Source organism: Suncus etruscus, chromosome 1 (genome assembly GCF_024139225.1).
Source record: "Suncus etruscus isolate mSunEtr1 chromosome 1, mSunEtr1.pri.cur, whole genome shotgun sequence".
NCBI classification, from domain to species: domain Eukaryota; kingdom Metazoa; phylum Chordata; class Mammalia; order Eulipotyphla; family Soricidae; genus Suncus; species Suncus etruscus.
Genome location: NC_064848.1, coordinates 193,875,413 through 193,901,355, shown reverse-complemented (window position 1 = coordinate 193,901,355; position 25,943 = coordinate 193,875,413). Strand labels below are relative to the sequence as shown.

Genomic DNA, 25,943 nt, shown 5'->3' with positions numbered 1-25,943 from the left:
CTGGTCCTCTGTAAACATTTTACAGTAAGAAGTACTTACTGGGTGAGTTTTTGTGGGGTTTTTGTTTTGTTTTGTCTTGGTTTTTGGGTCACACCTGGCAGCACTCAGGAGTTACTCTTGGCAGGCTCGGGGGACCATATGGGACGCCGAGATTCAAACTGGGGTCCATCCTGTGTTGGTCGCATGCAAAGCAAATGCCTTACCACTGTGCTATCATATCACTCCGGCCCATGTGTGAGTTTTTAATTAGACAAAGTTTTAAGCTATTCCTGAAGGTTAGGAATATGGCTCAGGTGTGCACACATGCAGGCACATCCACTTCATTGGATGCGGCTCGTGACTCCAGGCCGAAAGGTTTGTAGCGTCTTACTCAGAAGAGTCTCCTGAACCCTCCAACCCCTCATGGACAGATCATGGGCCACAATCCAGGCGGATTTCCAACAGTCACCTGCTGTGACTTTCAACATTAACAGGACATTCTAAAGCATTCTACAATGTCAGAGCTGGAGAAAGAGCACAGTGGGGAGGCGCGTGCCTCACTCACAACTGACGTGGGCTCAATACCTAAAATCTCCGGCAGTCCCCAGAGCATCTCCAGGAGTTATTCCTAAATGCAGAGCCAGAAGTAATCCCTGATCATCACCATGTGTGGCCTCCAAACAAAATAAAAATAAAACATTCTAAGGTCTGGAGCCATAATGTAGTGATAGGGTGTTTCCCTTGTATGCGGCTGACCCAGGACAGACCTGGGTTTGATCCCCGGTGTCCCATATAGTCCCGAGTGCAGAGCCAGGAGTAACCCCTGAGCATCACTGGGTGTGGCCCAAAAACCAAAAAAAGAAAGAAAAAAGACTAAAACACTACCTTTATGTGCTCATATATGTGGATTTTTCTTCTAATACTATGCCTATACAATCCTTTATTTTTCCTACTTACAAGAAAATATGAGTTACTAAACAGCAACAGTAGAAGAAGATTGAAGTCTACCTAGATCCACAACCAGGCTCAGTAATCACAGGAGCCTGACTGCATTCCATTAATGGGATAAAACCAGGTAGGACCGTGGACGTAGACCACTTCACACACAATTAGACTGATGCTCAGAAAGGTAAGGAGGGGGGGGGGGTTTGGTATCCATTTTTAATTTATTCATGTAACATCTACTTTCTATGTATATGTATATGATATGCATATGTACAGTAATAGTATAATATATGTATGTATAGCTTTAAGGGTCAGAGCAATAGTACAATGGGAAGAGCATTTGCCTTGCACGTGGCCTACCCAGGTTCAAGTCCCCACATCCTGCCAAAAGTATGTCCTGAGTGCAGAACCTGAAACAGGCCTAGCAATGCTCTGGGGCCAGATGTGCCCTAGGAGAATCGAGTCCTTCTTGGCTGTGTGCAAGGCCATTGCTTTACCTGCTATGCTAGCCCTCTGGCCACTCATATTTGACAAGCTATCTAAGGTACGGAACCAAAGATAGAATAAAAATAATCAAGCTTTTAAGAATATTCTGTAAGTCACATATTCTGTGTTGCCCAAGTATATGTTGCCTGCATCTATCTCCCTCTCTCCCTTTCTTTCCTTTCTTCCTTCTCTCCATCCCTTCTCTCCTCTCTCACTATCCTTTCCCTTCTCTTCTTCAGGACCTCCAAATAAAATCTGCTTTTACTTAAAAAACAAATTCTGCGGGGCCGGGCGGTGGCGCTAAAGGTAAGGCGCCTGCCTTGCTTGCGCTAACCTTGGACAGACCGCGGTTCGATCCCCTGGTGTCCCATATGGTCCCCCAAGCCAGGAGCAACTTCTGAGCACATAGCCAGGAGTAACACCTGAGCATTACCGGGTGTGGCCCAAAAAAATCAAAAAAAAAAAAAAAAAACAAATTCTGCATTATGTTTAAGGACTTCTTGTTTTTGTTTTTGTTTTTGGGTCACAGCCAGTTACTCCTGGCTCTATGCTCAGAAATCGCTCCTGGCAGGCTTGGGGGATCATATGGGATGCCGGGATTCGAACCAACGTACTTCAGCATGCAAGGCAAACACCCTACCTCCATGCGATCTCTCTGGTTCCTAAAGACATATTTTTAAGATATACCACCTTACATTAAAAATAAAAAATGATCCAGGGGCCAGAATAACAGCACAGCTGCTAGGGAGCTTGACATATATGTTACCGACCCCAGTTTGATCCCCAGCACTCCTTATGGTCTCCTGTGCCCACAAGAAGTGATTCCTGCATGAAGAATATAACCCCTGAGCATTACTGGGTGTGACCCAAAAATAAACAAACAAATATCCAGGGCCAGAGATGTGGTTCTGTGGCAAAGTAAAATAATTTGCATGCATGACCCAGGCACTTCAATTCGTGACACTGCAAAAAATAAATGAAAAATTAAACAAGTTTAGTAACACTAGTTGTTTTTATGAATCTCAATAGTAACAACCATAACATTATAAATTCTCCCTTAAATTACTTCAAGTTCTAGAATAATTTATTCTGAAGCAGGAAGGAATTATAGGGGTCAGAGGGATAGTACAACAGGGTAAGGTACTTGCCTCATACATACACTATTATGTATTTGTAATGATAGCTTAAAAATGAAAGGTAAGAGGCCAGAGCAATAGTACAGCAGTACAGCAGGGCAACTGCTTTGCAAGCGACTGACCCAGGTTCCATCCCCAGCATCCCATATGACCTCTTGAGCTTATCAAGAGTGATTTATGAGTGCAGAACCAGGAGTAACCCCTGAGTACTGAGAGTGAGTGAGAGTGAGAGACAGAAAGACAGAGAGAAAGAGAGAATAGACTGAGTGATATGCTAAAAGCATAATATCAAGATCTTTTGATTAAAAGAGTAAAACTTATTTAGTAAGACATTTGAAGTTAAATAGAAATCAGTAAAAAATATGAAGTGTAGGGGCCAGAGTAATAGCACAGCAGGTAGGGTATTTGCCTTGTGTGCAGTCCTGGCAACCTGGGTTCAATTCCCATTATTTCACATGGTCCCCCCAAGCCTGCCAGGAGCTAGCTCTGAGCACAAAGACAGAGTAACCCCTGAGTGCTGCAGAGTGTGGCTCAAAACACAGGGAGGGAGGGAGGGAGGGAGGGAGGGAGGGAGGGAGGGAGGGAGGGAGGGAGGGAGGGAGGGAGGGAGGGAGGGAGGGAGAATCTGAAGTATAAATGAACAACAGATATCCTGAGAGATGTAAGAAAAAAAAACTTCACTTTCCATCACTTCATTTTTTTTTTTTTTGGCTTTCGGCTTTTAGCTTTTGGTCCATATCCAGCAGCGCTCAAGGGTTGTTCCTGGCTCTGTGCCCAGAAATTACTCCTGGGTGGCTCAGGGGACTGTATGGGATACAAGGGATCGAACCTGGGTCGGCTGTGTGCAAGGCAAATGCCCTACCTGCTGTGCTATATAGCTCTGGCCCCTCACTTCAATTTTTTTGTGAAGCATGCATATATAAATACTAGTTTTAGCATTCATAAAACTATATGCCTATACTTAAAAAATAAAATCACTTACTGTAAAAAATAGAAAATTATGTATGAATAGAACTTTGAATACTTAAGAAATCAAATTTATAATATTAACACCACCTATTTTTATTTAATATATTTAGATGTTTCAAAATTTGTGTGTATGTGTGTGTGTGTGTGTATATATATATAGTTACTTCTTTTGTGAACTATAGCATTCCATTGTATATATGTACTATAATTATTTAACTAGCCCCTGCTATGTAGGATGCTTTTGTTAATCTGTGTAACATAATTATACTCTGTGCCTCTTAGAATAGATCCTGTTCTTCACTGGAGATACAAAAATGAACAAAGCGAAATCCTTGACCCAACAGAGGGGGTGGAAGGAGGAATAAGACAAAGAAGTAAATTATAGCAGATCAGCTGGTTACAAGATTCAGGAAAGTAAAGCAGACTAAGCAAGCAGGTGGGCAGGGGTAATGTCACAGCAGGTCTCCCTAAGGAGGCAATTGAGCAGAGACCAGAGGAAACTGAGGAAAGGGACATGATGCTCCTGCTAGAATGACGAGGCCAAGGAAACACATAGATAATCCCAAGGTGAAGGGTGGAGGTACAATTACAGGGGTTAATGTGACTTGCTCATGGCCAACCCAGGTTTGATCCTTGGCACCACGAAGGGCTACTCAAAACACAAAACAGGAAGTAAGGAAGTAAGGGAGCTGGAGTGGTAGGGCATTTGCCTTGCATGTGTCCAACTCCAGATGGACCCAGGGTTTGATTCCTGGCATTCCATATGGTCCCCCGAACCTGCCAATGATGATTTCTGAGCGCAGAGCCAGGAATAACCTGAGTGCTGCCAGGTATGACCCACCCCCCCCCCATCCCCCAAATTACCAAAATTGGAAGTAAGTCCTGAGTCACCGCTAGATATGGTAAAAAAAAAATTTCTTCAGGTGAGGTAAGTATGCAGACAGTATTCGAGATGAAAGACAGGCCAAGGCAACAGGCTCTTGTGAGGCAGAGAGCACAGAAAAAGATGGACAGTGGTGGAAAATAGATCATGCAGGGCCAGAAAAATAACTCACAGGGCTGCAGCAATATGCTTTGCAAGCAGGAGGCCCAGGTTCAAGTATGACCAGAAGCAAGTTCCAAGCACAGGTAGCAGCCCCTGATCAATGTCAAGTAAGAGGCCCTTGTAAGGGCTTAGGGTGGCCCAAACCATCATATTCCCATTACACGCCACATGAAAATCAGTAGGATTTGCTTCAACAATAACAAATATATATATTTGCTTCCAATTTGGAATCAGGGTACAAAATACAGAGATAAGAGTAACTAAAAGGTTTTTTAGCATAAAACAAGTTGAAGAAATTTGTCATACTGACATGAGGAAGGACAATGAGAAATAAGGTTGGAACACGGACACAAAATGAAGAATTCTTTTGGACATGTTAATTTAACCTGCTTATTAGACATAAGGACAAGATGAACAAAGGCAACCAAGCACCCAGGCCTGGAATTCAGAAGATAAAACTTGCAAGTCCTACTTGCAAGCAAAAAACTAAATGAGATTACACAGAGAGAATAAAAGTTAACAGGATTCTGAAGACTAATGCATTCTGATATTTAGAGATATGGAAAGTGAAGGCAAAAAAGCCTACAGCCAGAACAGCGTGTGGCTGGAAAAGGAGAGAGGGATCAAGTATCGCTTCTAAACCATGTTGGTGAGTTCTGAGAACTGAGAACTTTGCACTATGAAGGTCACATAAAACCTTATTCTCTGGTGAAGGGGGTGTTCTGTTTATAACTGAAACTCAATTACAATCATACTTATAATCATGGTGCTTAAATAAAGAGTTTATATATTAAAACAAATAAATAAAAATAAAAATAGGGGCCAGAGGGATGGCACAAGCGGTAAGGCGTCTGCCTTGCTTGCACTAGCTTAGGATGCACTGAGGTTTGATCCCCCGGCGTCCTATATGGTCCCAAGTCAGGAGCAGTTTCTGAGCACATAGCCAAGAGTAATCCCTGAGTGTCACCGGGTGTGCACCCCCAAAATAAATAAAAATAAAAACCTTATTCTAAATTCCTGCAAAATTATGTGCAGGGAAATTGCTCTCAAATTTTTACAATAGGGGCTGGAGAGATAGCAAAGTGGTAGGGCATTTGCCTTAGAAGTGACAGACCCGGGCCCGGAGAGATAGCACAGCGGCGTTTGCCTTGCAAGCAGCCGATCCAGGACCAAAGGTGGTTGGTTCGAATCCCGGTGTCCCATATGGTCCCCCGTGCCTGCCAAGAGCTATTTCTGAGCAGACAGCCAGGAGTAACCCCTGAACACCGCCGGGTGTGACCCAAAAAACAAAAAACAAACAAACAAAAAAAACAACAACAGAAGTGACAGACCCAGGACAGAGGGTGGTTTGAATCCCGGCATCCCATATGGCCCCCCTCATGCCTAGCAGGAGAGATTTCTGAGCACGGAGCCAGGAGTAACCCCTGAGCGCTGCCAGGTGTGACCCACCCCCAAATTTCTACAATAAACCACTTTCTCCAGCCCCCCCCAAAACAAGGCATTTTTAGGGGAAGATTTTAAAAACTTTATATACATATATATCAAAAGGAGGAGGTCACAGAGAGTACAACAGATATAGTGCTTATCTTGCAAGCAGTCTATTGCCTTTTAACCTCCCACACCCTGCCAGGAATGATCTATGAGCATCACCAGGTATGGTCCAAAAGTCAAAACAAACAAAAAACCCTACATTACCATTGATGAAAATGGGTCAAACTTTCAGGATCTCTCTTTCTTTCTTTCTTTCTTTTTGGTTTTTGGTTTTTGGGTGACACCCGGCAGCACTTAGGGGTTACTCCTGGCTCTATGCTCAGAAATCGCCCCTGGCAAGCAGAGGGGACCCTATGGGATGCCGGGATTCCAACCACCATCCTTCTGCATGAAAGGCAAACACCTTACCTCCATGCTATCTCTACAGCCCCAATGATCTTTCAATTGAGAAAAAAAATCTAAAAAACAAACAGGCACCCAAACATTCATAGGAGATGTCACTCTACCAATCCTATGTGTGGGTGGGAGAAATAGCAACTAAAGAACAGTGCAGAAGAAAAGACAGCTGAGATGCTATGGGACACCTGTCTGCAAGCTGAAACTGACTGACCTATGTCATGGCAACGGTTTGGAGGGTTTGATTTAAAGTATGAAAATGTTGGGCCAGAGAGGTATACAGCAGGTAGGATGCATGCTTTGTTCGCATGCCTTGCACTGTGAACATATATATATGGTCACAAATTCAAAAGTACAGTATCTCGTAAGTACCAAGCACAATCCTGGCATTTCTACCATTTGAGCCTGGAGAGCTCTGCTGTCTGTGACCATCAGCACCACAGGCTGTTTTTAAACTGCACTATAGTCAGATTTGAGTGAGCAGTAAGATAGACTGAGAGAGGGGCATGACTTGGGAAAAGGAGCAAGCCTTTCCGGCTTGAGGTCGTGATTCAGTACCTGGTACCACAAACAAAACCAAAAGACAGATGTGCTAATGCCTTGGCCAGGAGTAGGAAATCTAGCCAGTACACATGTGAGCACAGCATATTTTTGACTATCAGAGAAGTGAAAACCTTGGCAAGCACCACAGCTGCTTGTTCAAATGCTGCAACCAGGGGACTGGATAAAGTACGGCAGGGAGGGCACTAGTTTTGCATGTGGCCGACCTGGATTCAATTCCAAGCACCCCATATGGTACCCAGAGTCTGCCAGGAATGATCTCGAGGTGCAGAGCCTAGGATCACAGTTAGATGTGGCCCCAAACCAAAAACCAAATAGACAAAAATTGAAACCTGATGGATGTATGGGCCTGGTGAGCACAGCCAGGCCCACGTGCAACCTGTAGTTTGGCTACAACATCAACAGAAACAGTGAAGAGAACAGATAGGGTTAAGAGCCGGGGTCTCAAACTCAATTTACCTGGGGGCTGCAGGAGGCAAAGTCGGGGTGAGGCAGGGCCGCAGAAGGGATTTTGCTTACCGAATATTCGCAATAAAAATCGCATTAGTAAGAAAAAAATCACAAAAAATCGCATTAAACATTCGCATACCCCAACAGAACTGCTTGGGGTATGCGAATGTTCAATGCAATTTTTTTCTTACTAATGCGATTTTTATTGCCAAATAATCGCGAATACTGCGATATTTGAAGGCCGGCTGCAGGTCACAAAATGTTGTACGGAGGGCCGCAAACGGCCCGAAGGCTGTGAGTTTGAGACCCCTGGTTAAGAGACTTTCATAAGACGGGGCCTTGCAAGCAGCCAATCCAGAAGGGAGGGAGAGGGAGGGAGGGAGGGAGGGAGGGAGGGAGAGGGAGAGGGGGAGGGCGGAGGGAGGGAGGGAGGAGAGGGAGAGGGAGGGAGGGAGGGAGGGAGGAAGGGAGGGAGGGAGGGAGGGAGGGAGGAGGGAGACAGGTCGGGAGGGAGGTAGGGAGGGAGGGAGGGAGGGATGGGAGGGAGGGAGGAGAGGGAGGGAGGGAGGGAGGGAGGGAGAGGAGGAGAGAGAGACTTTCCTAAGAATCATCAAATGGGGCTGGAGCGATAGTACAGTAAGTAGGCACTGTCCCTGCATGTAGCCTGACCCAGATTTTGATCTCAGCGTCCCATATGGTCCTCTGATGCACCTGCAGTCGTAGATGTCAGGAGTTAACCCTCTGAACAATGTCAGGAATGGCTCCTCAATCCACCCCGAGGAAAAAAAAAGAATCCCATAGAATCCTATAGAGTACTCGATGCTAATGAGCAAGGGTAGAGTTTGATCCCTGTCAGCTGTGATATGACTCCCTGTGTAATCTAGATGACAGGGGTGGAGCTCTTCCCCCAAAAAAATGTCCTTGGTCTCATACTCACTGAAACAAAAGTAAAGCAGAGGCCGCCTCCCCTCTGTGCAGCTGCTCTGTGTCGAGCCGACGGCTTCGCCAGCATCACTGGACATCAGCTGTGGGCACGGGCCGACTGCTCCTCAGCCACCTCCTTCGCCGCATTGCCATCTAAACCATACAGGGGCTGCTCTACTCGCCGCTGAAAAAAGACCAAAGAAAAGCATCAATTACCAAAGAAAGGATAGAAACACACTCAAAACCATGAGACATCAAAAGGACAGAGCTCGGGAAACAAAGTGACATTTCCCCCACAGAATACGTTCTCTAAACAAACACAGAGAACATGATAATGTGGTACAGCCTATCTAGAAACCTGAGCTAACATCTGTGTAAGATCACATTTGTTTACTGGGGGGAGGAGACACTCCCACTAGGTTCACACCCCCAGCAATGCTGAGGAGATGGGAAACGAGCGGGATGGAACAAGGGCCTCCTGACCAAAATGACACTTCTATTCAATAACTCTGAATTTTGTGGATGGAACAAGGGCCTCCTGACCAAAATGACACTTCTATTCAATAACTCTGAATTTTGTGCTGCTTTGTAGACTCTACAAATCAATTCCTAATAATCTCAAACCTACAAAGGAAATGTTATTTCAATCCTGTAAGTAAATGACAATTAAGATATTTGCCCCATAATTTTCTCGGTGATGTTTATTTTACTCTTAACAACATTACACTGCAAAAAATCCAATATAAATTACAAACAGAAATGTTTTACATCAGAGATTAAAATACCATAATTCTGTATGGTTTATACCAAAAAAAAATAGAAGAATGGTATATATCATTAGTAAATCTACCTATGCAACTTATTAATGTTGGGTGGAGGGAAATACTATCTCACCATCTTTAAAACAACAAAGAGTACATTTTTTGGAGGTCAAAATAAATACAATTAACCATACTAAAGACACTTTAAATAGTTAGGAATTGGACAGGGGTTAATACATGAATATCAAGATTAACACTCAACATTATTATAGAAGTTTTAGCCATTGGGATAAGAAAGAAAATTATAAGGCATGACCATGGGAAAATATTGAAGATAACAAAGTGTCCTTTTTGATGATATAACTATTCACAAAGGAAACCACGCAAATCAACTGAAAAGCAACAGATGAGTGTCCAGTAAGATGGCCAAATAGCAAAGCACAAAAAAAAAATTCAGTACTTTCCCCATAAACCAACAATGATGGTTATAATCAGTTGAAATATGTAATTTAAAAATGTTAAATCTCTACAAAATACTTGGAAATAAACTCAAAAAATATTCAGACTAAGTTAGATAAACTCCAGATTCGCAGACGTGAGTGAAGACCAAAGTTACGTCGCTGATTTCGAGAGTTCTGAAATGTTAGGTTCCTCTGAAGTCAATGCTGAGGGACTCAAGGAACATCACAGGGCTGAGAGGTCTGCCTGCAATTGTGACCTCAAGTCAAAGTTTCTTAAGGGTAACTCTGCTGTTGGCCATCCCGGTACCACAAGTGATTTCCAGCAATACCAAAGTCAGAGGTGTGCAAGTACCACAAAAAGAATAGCACCCTGTGAGCGAAATTTATGAAAAGTGCTAGCACCATGGCCAAGAAATGTGACTTCTATGGCCCATATGAGTGGGGCAGGGAACTCGGTGACTATAGCTGTGTGCTTCAACTCAGTGTTAACTGCCAGCAAGGCGTGTGCAAGCACCATGACTAATGGAGTGCAACCCTCGGGAGGCACAGAGCCACGGTGCCAGGACCACAAATGATGTGGAAAAACTGAGTGCCACAGCCAGGTCTGTACTCGATCGCTTGCCACTGAAACCAACACTGCCACCAAAAAGAAAACGTTTTGAATTCAAAGAAAAATTCAAAAGGTCATTAAATATTTTGGCTTGTTTTATTCTGGGCCACAACCCAGATGTGCTCAGGGGCTTACTACTTTGGCTCAATGACTACTCTTGGCGGGGCTTAGGGATAATATGGGGTGCTGGGGTTCAAACTCAGGTCAGTCAAGCACCCTACCGATTACTCTCACTTTAGACCCAAAAGTAAGCATATTTTTGACACGGAAAGTATACTTTATAAGGAAGGAATGCATAAATTCACTATGAAACACAAAAATTTTATAGAATATTGCTTTCATAAACACAACAAAAATAAAAAAATGATCATAAGAACATACACATTTTCACTCAATCATCCCACCCATTAAACTCTTTAATGGTGATTTTTTCAATTTTGTTTTATTAAAGCACTGTAATTCACAATAGCTGAGATTTAGATATACAGCATTCCAGCACTGATCCCTCATCAGCCAAGACACCATCTTCCCACCTCTGATTACTAGATTCTCATAATACACACACACACACACACACACACACACACACACACACACACACACCCTTTGATAAGGGATAACTACTTAACACTTTCATTTAGGAAAGTAAGGGATGAGAAAATTCGCATGACGGCACAAAGGGCTGAACCAGACTGGGCACATCTGGCGGCCCCAGCACAGCTGGAGAAGCCCGGTCAAACAAACAAAAAAAAAGGGATAAAATAGCAAAAGTGAATTTTCCTCCCCTAAATTTAGGTCTATTGGAAGGCCAGAGAGCGCTCAATGAACTGAGCATATGCTTAGCATGAGAGAGGCTCCTTAGCACTGAATAGTCCCCTGAGACACCAGATATGATTTCTGAGCAGAGGACAGAGAAGTACTGACATAGGTGTAACCTAGCACAGCCAGGTGTGACTCAAAAATAAAAAATAAAAAACCCATACTCCTACTCCACCATATACAATAGTTTAAATTCAGGCTCCGGGACTTAAGATACCATTCAAATATTCTTACCAACTGGGAGAATATAACTCTCTAAAGCCATAATATAAAATCAATCATTCTGTCTATACTCTGAAAATAAGTATCAAGGGCTAAAGGACTTAAATATATTCCTGGAATTTAAGCAGATTGGACTGTTTAAACACCCTTCCCTTAGAAAATGTTGAAAACAAAATAAATTAAAAAAGAAGAGAGGCCTGGATGGGGCCAGAGTGGTGGCACAGCAGTAGGACATTTGCCTTGTATGTGACTGACCTACGACAAACTGTGGTTTGATCCTCCGGGGTCCCATATTGTCCCCCAAGCCAGGAGTGATTTCTGAGTGCATAGCCAGAAGTAACCCCTGAGTGTCACTGGGTGTGGTCCAAAAACAAAAACAAAAAGAAGAGGGGCCTGGAGTGATACATAACACAGTGGTAGAGGATTTTGTCTTGCAACCAGCTGACCCAGGTTCAATTCCCAGCATCCCATATGGCCCTCTGAGCTTACCAGGAATAATTTCTGAGCACAGAGCCAGAAGTAAAACCCGAGAATGGCCAAGTATGGCATAAATAAATAAACGGGAAAAGAGAAAATTTTGAAAAGAAAAAACTATGAGAACAAGACCAATTACAATCAGGGCAGGGGACAGAGCAATATAGCAAGTAGGGTACTTGCCTTGCACATAGCTAACCCAATTTAATCTCCAGCATCCCATAAGGTCCCACCAGGACTGATTCCTGAGCCCAGAGCCAGTAGTAAGCCCTGAGTATGACCCACAACAGAAACAAACACTGGGGCTAGAGAGACAGGACAGTGTAGGTAGGACATGCATCCAACATCAAACATGCAGCTGGGTTTGATAACCAGCATCCCACACTCCCAAGCACCATCAGGAGTAACTGGTTTCTGAGTACAAAGCCAGAAGTGACCCCTAAGCATCACCAAGTATGGCCCCAAAACAAACAATAACAAACCATCAGATATTAAAAGTACCAGATTTGGTAGACAGTAGATCTGCCAGGGCAAACAAATAAATAGAGATGGGATGAGGGTGATGAGTTTGCTTTGGCCACACCCAGCTGTACTCAGTGCTTACTCTTGGCTCTGTGCTCAGGGTTTACTCCTAGCAGGGTTAGGGGACTTTATAAGATACCAGGGAGATTGACGCTGTCCAATGCAAGTGCCCAGCCCATGTACTATGGTTCTAGTCTCCAGGGTAAAAAGATTCCTAAGGGGCCACAGAGACAGTAGTGTGTGAAACTCCTGCCTTGCATACAACTACCTTATGTCTACAAATGATCCCTCAAGCACTACCAGTGTGACCCAAAACCCAAAATATTTTTTGAATTTGGGACATAGAAAAGTTAGTAACTTTTTTCAAAAAGTACCAAAGAGCTGGAGATGGGGCTCAAGGTAGTGTGCATACCTTACAAGTTTGATCCCGGAGTGATAACACAGCAGTGAGGGCATTTGCTATGCACACAACAGACCTGGGTTCAATTCTCAGCATCCCATACAGTCCACAAGCCCACCAGGAGTAATTCCTGAGTACAGAGCCAGGAGTGACTCCTAAGTATTGCCAAATGTGGGCCCAACCCTCACCCTACTCTCAAAAAACTGAATGTGGAGACCAGAGAGATAGCACAGTGATAGGGAGTTTGCCTTGTATGTGGCCAACCCAGAGAGAGCCAGTTGGATTCCTGGCATCCCACATGGTCCCACTGCTGCCAGGGGCAATTTCTTAGTGCAAAGGCAGGAGTAACTCCTGAGTACCACTGGGTATGACCCAGAAATCAATCAATAAATAAATAAAGTTTAAAAAAAATGAGTTTGATCCCAATGAGAAAGGCACCATAAGCATATTCACACTATGGTTACCAGCAGTCTTAGAATTTCCATTTCCAGGTGGAGAGATAATACAGACCTTTGGCTTAATGTGACCAACCCAAATTTGATTCCTCGCAGATCAGAGTTAACACTGGCCACTGCAGGGTGTGGCCCAAACAACCCTTGTAAAAAATGTAAAAAGAATTTCCAGGGCCGGCAAGGTGGCGCTAGAGGTAAGGTGTCTGCCTTGCAAGCGCTAGCCAAGGAAGGACCGTGGTTCGATTCCCCTGGCGCCCCATATGGTCCCCCCAAGCCAGGGGCAATTTCTGAGCACTCAGCCAGGAATAACCCCTGAGCATCAAACGGGTGTGGCCCGGAAAAAAAAAATTACCATTTCCATGGACCTCAGGTGACTCGATTAACAAACAAAATAAAACCACGAATAAAAAATGAGAATTCATCCAACTAAAGATTTTACATGGCCAAAGAAATGCAAGCTAAAACATTTTTCACAAACATCCTACTGAGGGAACAGGCAGTACAGAGAACCCTTGCCTTGCATGCAGCAAATCCAGGTTCAATCCCCAGCACCTCATATGGTCCCATATATGATACCTTAATGCAGAACGAAGTGTAAACAGCACTGCCCAGTGTGGTGTAAACCAAAAAAATGATACCCTACTAAGAGAAAACATCTGCACACCACACAGCAGCTAAAGGGACATAACTATGACACTTCATTGCACTCATCAAGCTCAATAACAAAATCTAATAATGATCATCAATGGGGAGAGGACACCCACTGCTGGCAGGAAGGTAATTGGGTCAGCCTCTGTGGAAAGCAATACTGAGATTTATTCAAAACTATAACAGAGGGGCTGGAGTGATAGCAGTGAGTAGGGCATATGCCTTTCATGAGGCCAGCCTGGATTTGATCCCTGGCATCCCATATGGTCCCCTCAGCCTGCCAGGAGTGATTTCTGAGCATACAGTCAGGAGTAACTCTGAACACGATAGGGTGTGGCTCAAAATAAAAAACAAAAATAGATAAAAAAAATACATATAAAAATATATAAAAATACACCTGCAGTATCTTATACATTATACTGCAGTATAATACTTACATATTATACTGCAATATAATACATTCTGCAGTATCACTTCTTGGTACCAATATTGCCCCAAAACACAAAAACATCCACTCGAAAGGATCTATGCACACTTAGGTTCATCACTATACTTAGTACAATAATCTAGATACAAAAAAAATGTAAATGCTGAAACACAGATAAATGGATCAGAAGTTGTGTATGTATTTAAAAAAAAAAAAAGGAATACTGGGGCTGGAGCAGTAGCGCAAGAAGTAGGGCGTCTGCCTTGCATGTACTAACCTAGGACAGACAGGTTTGATTCTCCGGTGTCCCATAAGGTCCCCAAGCTAGGAGCAATTTCTGAATGCATAATCAGGAGTAACCCCTGAGCGTCACTGGGTGTGGCCCAAAAACAAAAAACAAAAACAACAAAAAAGGAGTACTGTGCAACTCTAAGAAAGAACAAAATCAACAATCTGCAGCAATGTGGATAGAACTAGAAGAGATCAAGCAGAGTGAAGTCAGTCAGAAGGAAAGAGAGCGATACAGAATGACCGCTCATGCAGGACTGAAAGATACACAAGCAAGCTAAAGGAATAATATAGCAGACAGGGCATTTGCCTTCCACAGGGCAGACCTGGTTCAGTCCCTTGCACCACATAAGAGTGATCCCTGAGCCCCACCAGGAGTGATCCCCTAGGCCAGAGCCATGAGTAAGCATGAGCATCGCCAGGTGTGGTACAAACAAAACAAAACAAACATCTTTATCCAAGAGTTTAAAGAAACTTCACAGATAATATTTTAGAAATGAAACACTGTTAAAAATTAAAAATGAAGCATAAAGGAAAACAAAGGCATGATAAGAAATAAAGCCGTATCTGGGGAAAATAAGAGACAACAGAAACTGATCAATAAAAACTTCAAATATTGGGACCAGAGTTATAATACATGCAGCTGACCAGGGTTCGATCCCTGGCATCCCATATGGTCCCCAGAGCACCACCAGGAATGACCCCTGGGTGTGGCCCAAAAACAAACAAACAGGGGCCGGGCGGTGGCGCTAGAGGTAAGGTGACTTGCCTTGCCTGTGCTAGCCTAGGACGGACCGTGGTTCGATCCCCCGGTGTCCCATATGGTCCCCCAAGCCAGGAGCGACTTCTGAGCGCATAGCCAGGAGTAACCCCTGAGCGTTACCGGGTGTGGCCCAAAAACCAAAAAAAAAAAACAAACAAACAAACAAAAAAAAGGCTTCTAATGAAAATCATCAATTCTACTAGTTTGAACAAAAATAGTAAGAGCACTGTAAAACAAGGCAGAGTAGGAGAGCGCATTTATAAGATGTCAGGCCCTATCTCCAAAACCCAAACCAAGTCTCACAGGAAACATTAAGGCCTGGGCTAGCGTGATGGCTCAACAGGCTCATGTGTGCTCTGCACAAAGAGGTCCAGCCGTGGTCCCCAAGGCACTGCAGGGAACAAGCCTGAGCAGAATAAGGAGCAACCTCTGAGAACCACTGGATATGACTCTCAAAGCAAAAGTAAACTGACGTCCTGCAAATATATGAAAGAAATAAAAAAATCAAGAACCCAGTGGGACTTACAAAGATCAAAGACAAGAAAGCAAAGAATTTGGGAAATTAAACTCTCCAAAAAGAAGCTTACGAGACAAAGGGGAGAAAAAAGAAGAGGCATGCTGATAAAAAGAGATGATCCAATATGATTAATTGGCATCTCACAGTAGGAGAAAAACAGTAACAGGGCAGAGACACTGAAGAGACAATGACTAATAAACACCTGGGATTGGGTGGAAGACATCAACTCACAGAAATCAATAAATCATAAGATAAATAAAAGGATGTGTTGCAATGAAACTGATTACAAAGATCAAAAGTTTGAGGGTTTGTATTTTGGGGCCATACTCATAAGATGCTTAGTACTTACTACTAGTTCTGTGCTCAGGAATTAGTCCTAACAGTACAGAGGTTGCTGGGGCTCGAACCTAGGTTAGGAACATCCAAGGTAATGCCCTAACTGCTGTATTATCATTAGTTTGGCCCCAGATTAAAGTTTTAAGCCACCAGAGAGAAAAAATTACCTTGATTTTTCAAAACAATAAAAAGTAACAAGTAAATAAAAGCTGTTTTCTCTATACTAGTAACAATGGGAGATACAAAATACTAATGCCCTATTCTATTGTGTTAAAGGAAAACTGCCAACCTACAAATACACACCATTTTTCAAGAAAAAGGACAAAGCAACTCAATCAAAAAAGCAAAAAAGCTGTAAGTCTTAATCCCTAGAAAATACATACTCAAAGAACTTTGAATTACTTCTTCAGAATGAAGAAAAATGATCCTACATGCAAGATATGAGATGCATGTGGAAATAACACACAGCAACTAAAACGACAGCTTGCCACTGCTACAAATGATGGACCTTGAAAGTAAACACTAAGTGAAATAAACGGGGCAGAGAATGGTATCATGTGATCTCACTTTTACGAGAAAGCTTAAAGCAAAACAGAGATGTGTTCCTAGATAAAAGAAATTAGTTCTGCCAGAGTTAAGGGGTGGAGAATAGGTAAAAGCGGGTCACAAAATACAAACTTAAGAGTTATGAAATTGGTCACTCTTAGGCCTGAGACAGAGCCGAGTGCAGGATCTTCAGGCAAGAAGGCCAGAACTCAATTCAGTGCCAGGCACTACATGATCTCCTGAGCCCCTCATGGAACGACCTCCAAGCAAGAATCAGGAGCATGCCTCAAGCACTAACGGATACGGTCCAAAATCCAAAAAAGGAAAATGTCAAGGAGAAATAGATGCAAAAACATAATTAAAGCTAATACCATAGGGGCAAGAGCAGATAGTACAGGAGGTAGGGCACTTGCCTTGCACACAACCAAACAGGTTCAACCCCCAATATCCCAAATGGTCTGTCCCCCACAAGCACCACCAGGAGTCCAGGATTAAGCCCTGAGCAACACTTCCAGGTATGCCCCCCCAAAAAAAAGCTAATACCATATTCCATTATTTCAAGGAGAACAGATATTAAGAGTTCAAAAAATGGGGAGAAGAAATAAAGACACTTTGATAAAAAAAAAAAGAAGAACTACAAATAGCCAAAAGGCACATGAAAAATGCTCCTCATCACTAATCATCAGGGACATGCAAATCAAAACAACGATGAGATACCACCTCACACCACAGAGATTGGCGCACAACACAAAGAATGAGAACAATCAGTGCTGGCGGGGATGTGGAGAGAAAGGAACTCTTATCCACTGCTGGTGGGAATGCCGTCTAGTCCAACCTCTATGGAAAGCGATATGGAGATTCCTCCAAAATCTGGAAATTGAGCTCCCATTCGACCCAGCTATTCCACTCCTAGGGATATATCCTAAGAACACAAGAATACAATACAAAAACCCCTTCCTCACACCTATATTTATTGCACCACTATCCACAATAGCCAGGCTCTGGAAACAACCAAAATGCCCTTCAACAAACGAATGGCTAAAGAAACTGTGGTACATATATACAATGGAATATTATGCAGCCATCAGGAGAGATGAAGTCATGAAATTTTCCTATACGTGGATGTACATGGAATCTATCATGCTGAGTGAAATAAGTCAGAGGGAGAGAGAGACACACAGAATAGTCTCACTCATCTATGGGTTTTAAGAAAAATAAAAGTCATTTTTGCAACAATCCTCAGAGACAATGAGAGGAGGGCTGGAACTTCCAGCTCACTTCATGAAGCTCACCACAAAGAGTGGTGAGTACAGTTATAGAAATAACTACACAGAGAACTACCATAATCATGTGAATGAATGAGGGAACTGGAAAGCCTGTCTAGAGTACAGGTAGGGGTGGGGTTGGATGGAGGGAGTTTTGGGACACTGGTGATGGGAATGTTGCTCTGGTGAAGGGGGTGTTCTTTACATGACCAAAACCTAATCACAATCATATATGTAATCAAGATGTTTAAATAAAGAAAAAAATTTAAAAAAAGAGTTCTCTCAAGAAAAATATTATAGTTATGTATGACAAGTTTAAATAAACTTGCAATAATCACAGCTATATGTCTTTATATATATAAAATCTAGTGTCTTTTTTTAATATGCAAAGTTAAAAGAACAAGTATACACAAAACAAAACACTGACAGTATAAACAAAGACATTTTATGAGAACTAAAATATATATTTCAGAGAAATAGTAAGGTGCTTGCCTTGCAATGGAGCCAGCCTCAGTTATATTCCCAGCACTACCTGGTCCTATGAACACAGAGACAGGAGTAAGCCTGGATGTGGCCCAGACCTACCCTCCTGAAAACACAAATGAAGGAGCTGGAGAGATAGCATAGCAGTAGGGCGTTTGCCTTGCACAAAATTGATTCGAACAGATGGTGGTTCAAATCCCGATATCCTATATGGTCCCCCGTGCCTGCCAGGATCGACTTCTGAGCACAGAGCACAAAGTAACCCCTGAGCACTGCCGGGTGTGACCCAAAAAACAAAAAAAAAAAAAACAAAAAAAAATTTTTTTAATAAAAATGTAAGCCACCAAGTAATGGATTTAAAGTTTTTTTGTTTTTTTTTTTTCCTTTTTTTGGTTTTTGGGCCACACCCGGCTGTGCTCAGGAGTTACTCCTGGCTATCTGCTCAGAAATAGCTTCTGGCAGGCACAGGGGACCATATGGGACGCTGGGATTCGAACCAACCACCTTAGGTCCTAAATCAGCTGCTTGCAAGGTAAACACCGCAGTGCTATGTCTCTGGCCCCGGATTTAAAGTTCTAAGTCATTATTTATTTGAATATAAAGACACCAGTAACATCAAAATTTAGCATATGCAAGATGCAAGTGGTGATTTCTATTTTGGGAAGGTGGGAGAAAGATCTCAGGCTTCTGGGGGCCTCTCTCACAGTTTTTGCAATTCAACACAGGAGCCCATGGATGGCCAGAGGGTCTTGGGCCATCCCAGCTTGCTCTAGGGCCTCCAAGGGGACATAGGGAGGAATGTGGGTCCCCCAGGATCGGGAGAGAGCACAATGTACGGCACATGCTCAGCGCATGCTCAGCCTGGACTTGATTCCCAGCATCACGGACTCTCCTGAACACTGCAGAGTTCTGGGCCTGAGTGACATGAGGATCTGCAACTCTGCTGGACCCATCATGGTTCTGTATCCTCGTGTCCTGTCAGCCTGGTGAGCCACGTATTGCTGCAAGAGTCCCCAGGACCCACTGAGTACAATTGGGAGGTCCAAAAAATATAATAAAAAATACAATATAAAGGGGCCGGTGAGGTGGCGCTAGAGGTAAGGTGTCTGCCTTGCAAGCGCTAGCCAAGGAAGGACCACAGTTCGATCCCCCAGCATCCCATATGGTACCTTCAAGCCAGGGGCAATTTCTGAGCACTTAGCCAGGAGTAACCCCTGAGCATCAAATGGGTGTGGCCCGAAAACCAAAAAAAAGAAAAAAGAAAAAGAAAAATCAAACAGCAAGTGCAAAGGGCTAGAGTGAGAGTACAGCAGGCTGGGAGTTTTTCTTGTACGTATGTGGCCAACCTAGATATGATCCCCAGCACCCCATATGGTTCCGTGCCCTATGAGGCATGATCCCCGAGCACTGCCAGGTGATACCCCAAAATATAAAATAAATAACAAGTGGCAGTGATTAACTGGGAGTTGGCTGGATCAGTAGACCCCTCCATTGTGTACTTGAGGACGACGGGCTGCATTAGTGGACTCCTCTAACATTTGGGGAGAAAAACAAAGGGCAGGCAGGGGAGCGAGAACCCTCTGTGGAAGTAATAGCAATACTGCTGCAATAAGGCTCTCTGGAAGACAGCTATCTCTAGCTGCTCAAGGAGAATGTGTTTTACGCTGATCCTGAGTTCTTATTCAGTCAGGATGAAACCTCCTGACCTTACAAAAACCTTCTCCTGCTATTGCAAGATACAAGAGCAATACCTAAAGTATCATTGGAACCTTCAATACAGAGGTTTTTAATGGCACCAAGTTATATGGCACCAACAAGGCTGTGCTACAGATAAGTAATAGATGAATACACAAAGTGCTATTCAAAGTAACCTAAGCAAATTAATACAAAATATACTAGCTACCTAGATGTCAGTCTCACCATTAGCAACATTTTGGACCCAGATACTTCTTTGTTGTGGGGAGTCTGCTCTGTGCATTGCTGGAGACTGGTCTCTGTCTCAATGGATGCCTAGGGTACTCACACCTTCTAGATGTGACCAAAAATTGAACCAATCTGCCTAACAGCACATAAAAAGCACCTGTACTCGGGCTAAGAGTCACTAACTTAGGAACCAAAAAGCTAGCATAGAGATAAAGGCATTTCCTTTACATGCATCTGATCTTAAATCAATCCCTGATCAAACATATGGCATAGATATACTCTCCACCCCCACCAGGAATGATTGCTGAGCACAGAGCCTGAAATAAGTACCAAGCACCATCCAGTATGGTCCCAAAACCAAATCAAAATAAAAATCACTACCTTAGCTACAATATTTTAAAGGCCTTTAGATCCCAGTTGAGAGCAAGAAACACATTTATCTCAAATTTATACAATATTATGGGGATAGAGATATAGTATAGCAAGTAAGGTAAGTAAGCTTTGCACATATCTGACCCAGATTCAATCCCCAGACTCCCCTGAGCACCACTGGGTACAGTCCCCCAAAACAAAATAAAATATAATAATAATAATAATAATAATAATAATAATAATTTATACAACACTAGTTTCTCCACTACATCATGGTAAGCCCTGAAAATAGTGCAGGTCGTAGGAGCTCAATAAATAAACACAAAAAAATCAGTTATAAAAACAGGTAAATTATAAGGAGGAACGGAACATAAGTTTGACACACAAAAAATGTAATTTTTGGGCTGGAGAGATAGCATGGAGGTTAAGGTGTTTGCCTTTCATGCAGGAGGTCATCGGTTCGAATCCCAGCATCCCATATGGTCCCCCGTGCCTGCCAGGAGCAATTTCTGAGCCTGGAGCCAGGAATAACCCCTGAGCACTGCCGGGTGTGACCCAAAAACCATAAAAAAAAAGAAAAATGTAATTTTTAATATGTGAACTGGAAATCACTTCTTTGTCAAAACATTGATTAGAAACGATTTATTATGCCGAGAAAATAGGGAGTTAGCACTTATAACAAGTTAATGTACTGATCTATATTGGAACATAAATAAGTGATTCCTAAGGAATACTATAAACCTTCCTCCTTAATGTCCCACTCATTCCCTTTGGGAGACTGTGCTCATGTGTGTCTGGGCTTCTTGTCTCCTATAACAGGTGTCGGATTTCTCCAGGTGAATGCTTACCGGCAAGGGATTGGATAAGGAATGTTGCGGTGAGGATCGTGCAACTGGTGGAACACTTCTGCCAGGGCTGGTTCCTGGCCCGCTTCCCCCAGCAAACTGGCCAACAGGGAAAAATGGATATGAATGATTCAAAACAATACTGTGCTTCAGAGAAGGAGAGTAATAGGTTAATACACAAACAGATCATAATCACATATGGCCCCCTGAAGTCAATACGACCATGTCAGAGAAATGCCACGGATGTTAAACTTTGCTTTTGGGTGAGGTTTTTTTTTTAAGAGCACCGGCTAAAGGATACCGAGACACAAAGAAAACATGGCGTGAAAAGCTGAGGGTACATATGGCTTTACAAAGATATAAGCAAAGAACCTTTTCCCTTCACATCTCATGATGCACAAAGCAAGATCCAGAGATATAGTGGATGTTTGTGTCTATGTTAGGAATCATAATGATAGGTCCATTGGGCTAATAATGTAACGGGAAAAGGACAAAAGAGTCAAAATCCTTCCACTTCCAGCTTTGTACGATGGGAGTCCTAGGCCTGGCCTGAAGAAAACCAGCTCATTTGTGAATGTTTATATCATCACAGACAAGACACAATGAATTTAAATACAGGAAATCAGCGACAGTTTCCTCTTACAAGAAAGGAGAGGTGGGCAGGTTATATTAATGACACTGGGGAGGACAGGAAGGAGAGCAAAGTAAAGGCAAAAATAGTACTTCCTAAAGCCTTAAATGGACATAAGGAGTTAGCTTTAAAAAAAAAAAAAAAGAAAGAAAGAAAAAGAAAAAAAAAATCACTGAAGTTTTTTTTCTAAAAATTAAACTTACCTCAAAGTAATCACTAATTTTATGTCCCCTAGGAGTGCCTTTCCCTGAAAATGAAATCAAAGTAAGTATGATTTTCCAATATACATGTAAAACACTAATATGTATGTAGTACACAATCAGAGCACCAGGGGCATCAATTCAAATGCTGGCTTTACTTTTAACAAATGTATAAAAATATCTATATCCTAAGAACAGGTTCTTGTTTATAATAAAAGACTGAGTAAGCTAAAGAATTTTATTCAGTTTAAGATACCCAAAATAAAACTATCTATAATGCATATCCTGTCCTCAATTTAGAGAACAAAGGAACATAAAGACAGGGCTGAGAGAGAGTCTCAATAAGTAAGATTATACTTCGGATGTGGCAGGAGCCAAATTTAATCCTGACACCCAATGTGATCCTCCAAATCCTGCATACAGAGCCAGGAGTAAGTCCTGGATACAGCCAGATGTAGCCAAACCTCTGCTCCCCTCAAAAAAAAAAAAAAACTCAGCAGAAGTAAAGGGTTTATGCTGTTTCACATTAAAAACTTCAAGCGATCTTATAAACTTTAGGAGGATCCTCACCCCAAAAAATAAGATGCGTTGTAAAGTTCAGAAAAAGAAGAAAACTGCACTAAGACAGGAATTTTAATTTCTTAGAGTGGGGGAACCTAAGCCATTTATTCTCTATTTAATTATATAAAGATATTTGGCAGTACAACTGCCATGTTTACACATTTATCCTACTGGGTCCCAGTAGGCAACTAAATAAATTTGGGAAAGAAGAGCCGGGGAAAGGACAGCCATGCCAATAACCAGGCCTTGTCGCCCATTACTAACAAATCACTGAGTTAATTCAGGAAGGTGAAAACTCCAGTGGAACCTCTTCTCTACATAACACATGCTTTAGCCTGAAGTAAAACCTGTGTGAAACCAAGATCGTTATCTTTCGACTGGAAAACAAGAGTCCCCAAAGAGACTGACAGCAGTGTCAAGTGTATATCTAATATGCAGTCTCGGATAACAAGTTTGCCTCGTTCTACCTGAAGAGTCACAAATCTCCTTTGTTAGGAATCCCTGGACACTATTTAGTGTGGAGCTGGAAGATCCTGCCTATGTACATAAGAATTCGAGGTTGTTCTTTTCCTCTTTAAAAATTATTTCAGTAATTTTCTTTGTTGTGAGATGATTACTACCTTGCTTAGTTTCATATGGTTCAGCTTTTCCTTTCCGATTTCGCTGGTCATTCTGCTTTTTCTCAGGAGTCTGTTAAAAGACATCACAATTAGTCATTCCTGTTGAATGTTTCACATTAAAAAAAAAAGAGAGGCTCTGTACAAAATATCAACTTAAAGTAAGATTCATCTGGCAGCTAACAAGCCCTAAATCACAGTACAGCATCAGGAACCAAATTAGCAACACAATTTCTGGCAGAAAGCTTACAACGTCAGAGCTTCAATTTACTCATCTGGAAGTCAGGGGGTTGTCGAAAAATTTAAATAAGGCCATTTACTAAGTACCTAGCACAAAGAGCTAGCATATAGTAAGCTCTCAAACAACAGCTGTTACAATACTTCTACTTAAGAGATTAAGCCCAATCTCTTTCTTTCCTTTTAAATGATTGAAAATTTGGTTTGCAGATTTGGACACAATGGTCCAAGCAGCTAAATTATCTGCCTAAAAATTCTCCAAACACTGCGAAGGCCATAATGGCCCACTCCATGATAGAACTGAGAGTTAAAAGCAAGAGTGACTAAGCTGATTTAGCTAAAGACTACAAATCTGTTATGTACTGACAGCAATTAACAAAACAACGAGGCAATATCCACAACATGATAGATGATGATGAAACCCACCAGGGCCACATGCAGCTGGAGAGCACGACAGCTCCCCGGGGGATCACTCACAACAGACCCTAACTGAAGTTATGCACGCTGATTTGTATCCAGGCAGAAAATGAGAGGAATGAGAGAAGCTTTTCAACGGCCATGAGCTCCTTACCTCTACTTCTTTGTCACTCAAGGACCCCACGCTGCACAAGCTCTGGTTGGAAGACTCACTAATTGAGTGGCCCCTGGGAAGAAAAAAATAAAGGTAATCAAGAGATTAAGATGACAGCAACACTGAAGAATCTGCTGATTTGAGGTCTAAGGGCCAAAAAGGGCAGGGAGTTAATTAACGACAAGGTAAGCCAAGCCAGCTTGGAAAGAACTGGCCGACTGGAAAACAGCTAAGTGCCACATGTCAACATTTTCACTTATTGTCATTTCCTCTACAGACTCTGGATTTATGCGCGTTTCCCTTCCCGCTGTTAATTCACTCTGCTTACTGCTAACTGTGGCCCAAGAACTAAAAAATAAACATCATCAAAAGTCCCTATTTGATACTCTAGAAATAAGTCCTTATGGGCAAATTACAATTTAAATCAACTTCGATATAGTCCACAAAAACCCAACTGAAGATGGAAGTCTATGATATTTGAATGAAGCCCAATGCCTGGCGCCTTGCTCCATCTCAACAAGTTTTCAAACCGCTACAATCAAGAAGATGGTCAAAGCCAGAGATAAAACCTAGTGGGTGGGGCACTTGTCTTGCATGTGGCCGACCCAGTTCGATCCCTGGCATTCCTAAGTGCCCGCAGTCAAGAATATCACCGCTGAGCATCAAAGGGTGTAGCCACCCCTCCCCTTACCCCAGATGAGAAGCAGCCTAAGTCCATCTTAAATCACAGAAGTGCCTTGAACTCAGCCTGGGATGTCCCTGAGGAACAACAGCAGAGCGTTAATGCTAGGGGGAATTACGGCAGTTTAAAACAGGACTACCAAAATAACCCTGCAGTCACCAAATATATTAAGCACAATAATAATAGAAAGTCCAAAGGGTATAATGAGAAATTAGTACCCAAAGTGATTTAATATAAATTCATAATTTAAAACGTTTCCAGGCAACAAAAATTAAAAAAAAAAATCATGATGCAGGTAAAGAAAATAATGGGTTTTTAAACAGGGGAAGGGGAAGAAAAAACTACCTACAAGAAAGATCTTCTGTTAGATTTAACAAAATACTTCAGGATAGCAACCAGGACCAGAGAGTTCAGCAGGCTGAGCATGTGATTTGCATGTAGGACACCTCGGTTCAATCCCCAGCAATCGCATGGTCCCCAAATACTGCCAGGAAGCACCCCCAGAATACAGAACTCAAAGAAGCCCCAAGTATAATCAAGTGTGGTCAAAAAGGAAAGCCACATATACATACAAGAAATCATAATTCAAAAACCAAAAAAAAAAAAAAAAAAACAGTCGGGCCCGGAGAGATAGCACCAGCGGCGTTTTGCCTTTGCAAGCAGCCGATCCAGGACCAAAGGTGGTTGGTTCGAATCCCGGTGTCCCATATTGGTCCCCCGTGCCTGCCAGGAGCTATTTCTGAGCAGACAGCCAGGAGTAACCCCTGAGCAACCGCCGGGTGTATCCCAAAAACCAAAACAAAACAAAAAAAAAATTGGTAATTAAAGAACACAGAAAGATTTGGATGACAATTAGGACTATCTCTAGATATTTAGAAAATTATATATCTGGCCCGGAGAGATAGCACAGCGGCGTTTGCTTGCAAGC

The 25,943-nt window shown here is 42.5% G+C and overlaps 1 protein-coding gene and 1 long non-coding RNA gene across 2 annotated transcripts in view; both read right to left on the bottom strand.

Moving 5' to 3' along the window:
• The window catches only part of TLK2 (tousled like kinase 2), a 58,334-nt gene extending 49,864 nt beyond the window's left edge, over positions 1-8,470 (bottom strand). The window contains exon 1 of the mRNA XM_049780377.1: positions 8,396-8,470. Within this exon, the coding sequence (XP_049636334.1) occupies positions 8,396-8,470 (75 nt within the window). The remainder of the gene's footprint in view (positions 1-8,395) is intronic.
• A 22-nt stretch (positions 8,471-8,492) lies between these two features.
• On the bottom strand, positions 8,493-24,407 carry LOC126020478 (uncharacterized). Its single transcript, XR_007499597.1, has 5 exons — positions 24,334-24,407; positions 23,529-23,598; positions 22,351-22,394; positions 21,520-21,615; positions 8,493-8,566 (listed from the first exon to the last, which is right to left on the bottom strand). It is a non-coding gene; the product is annotated as an uncharacterized LOC126020478 (long non-coding RNA).
• Between the last annotated feature and the right edge of the window lie 1,536 nt (positions 24,408-25,943).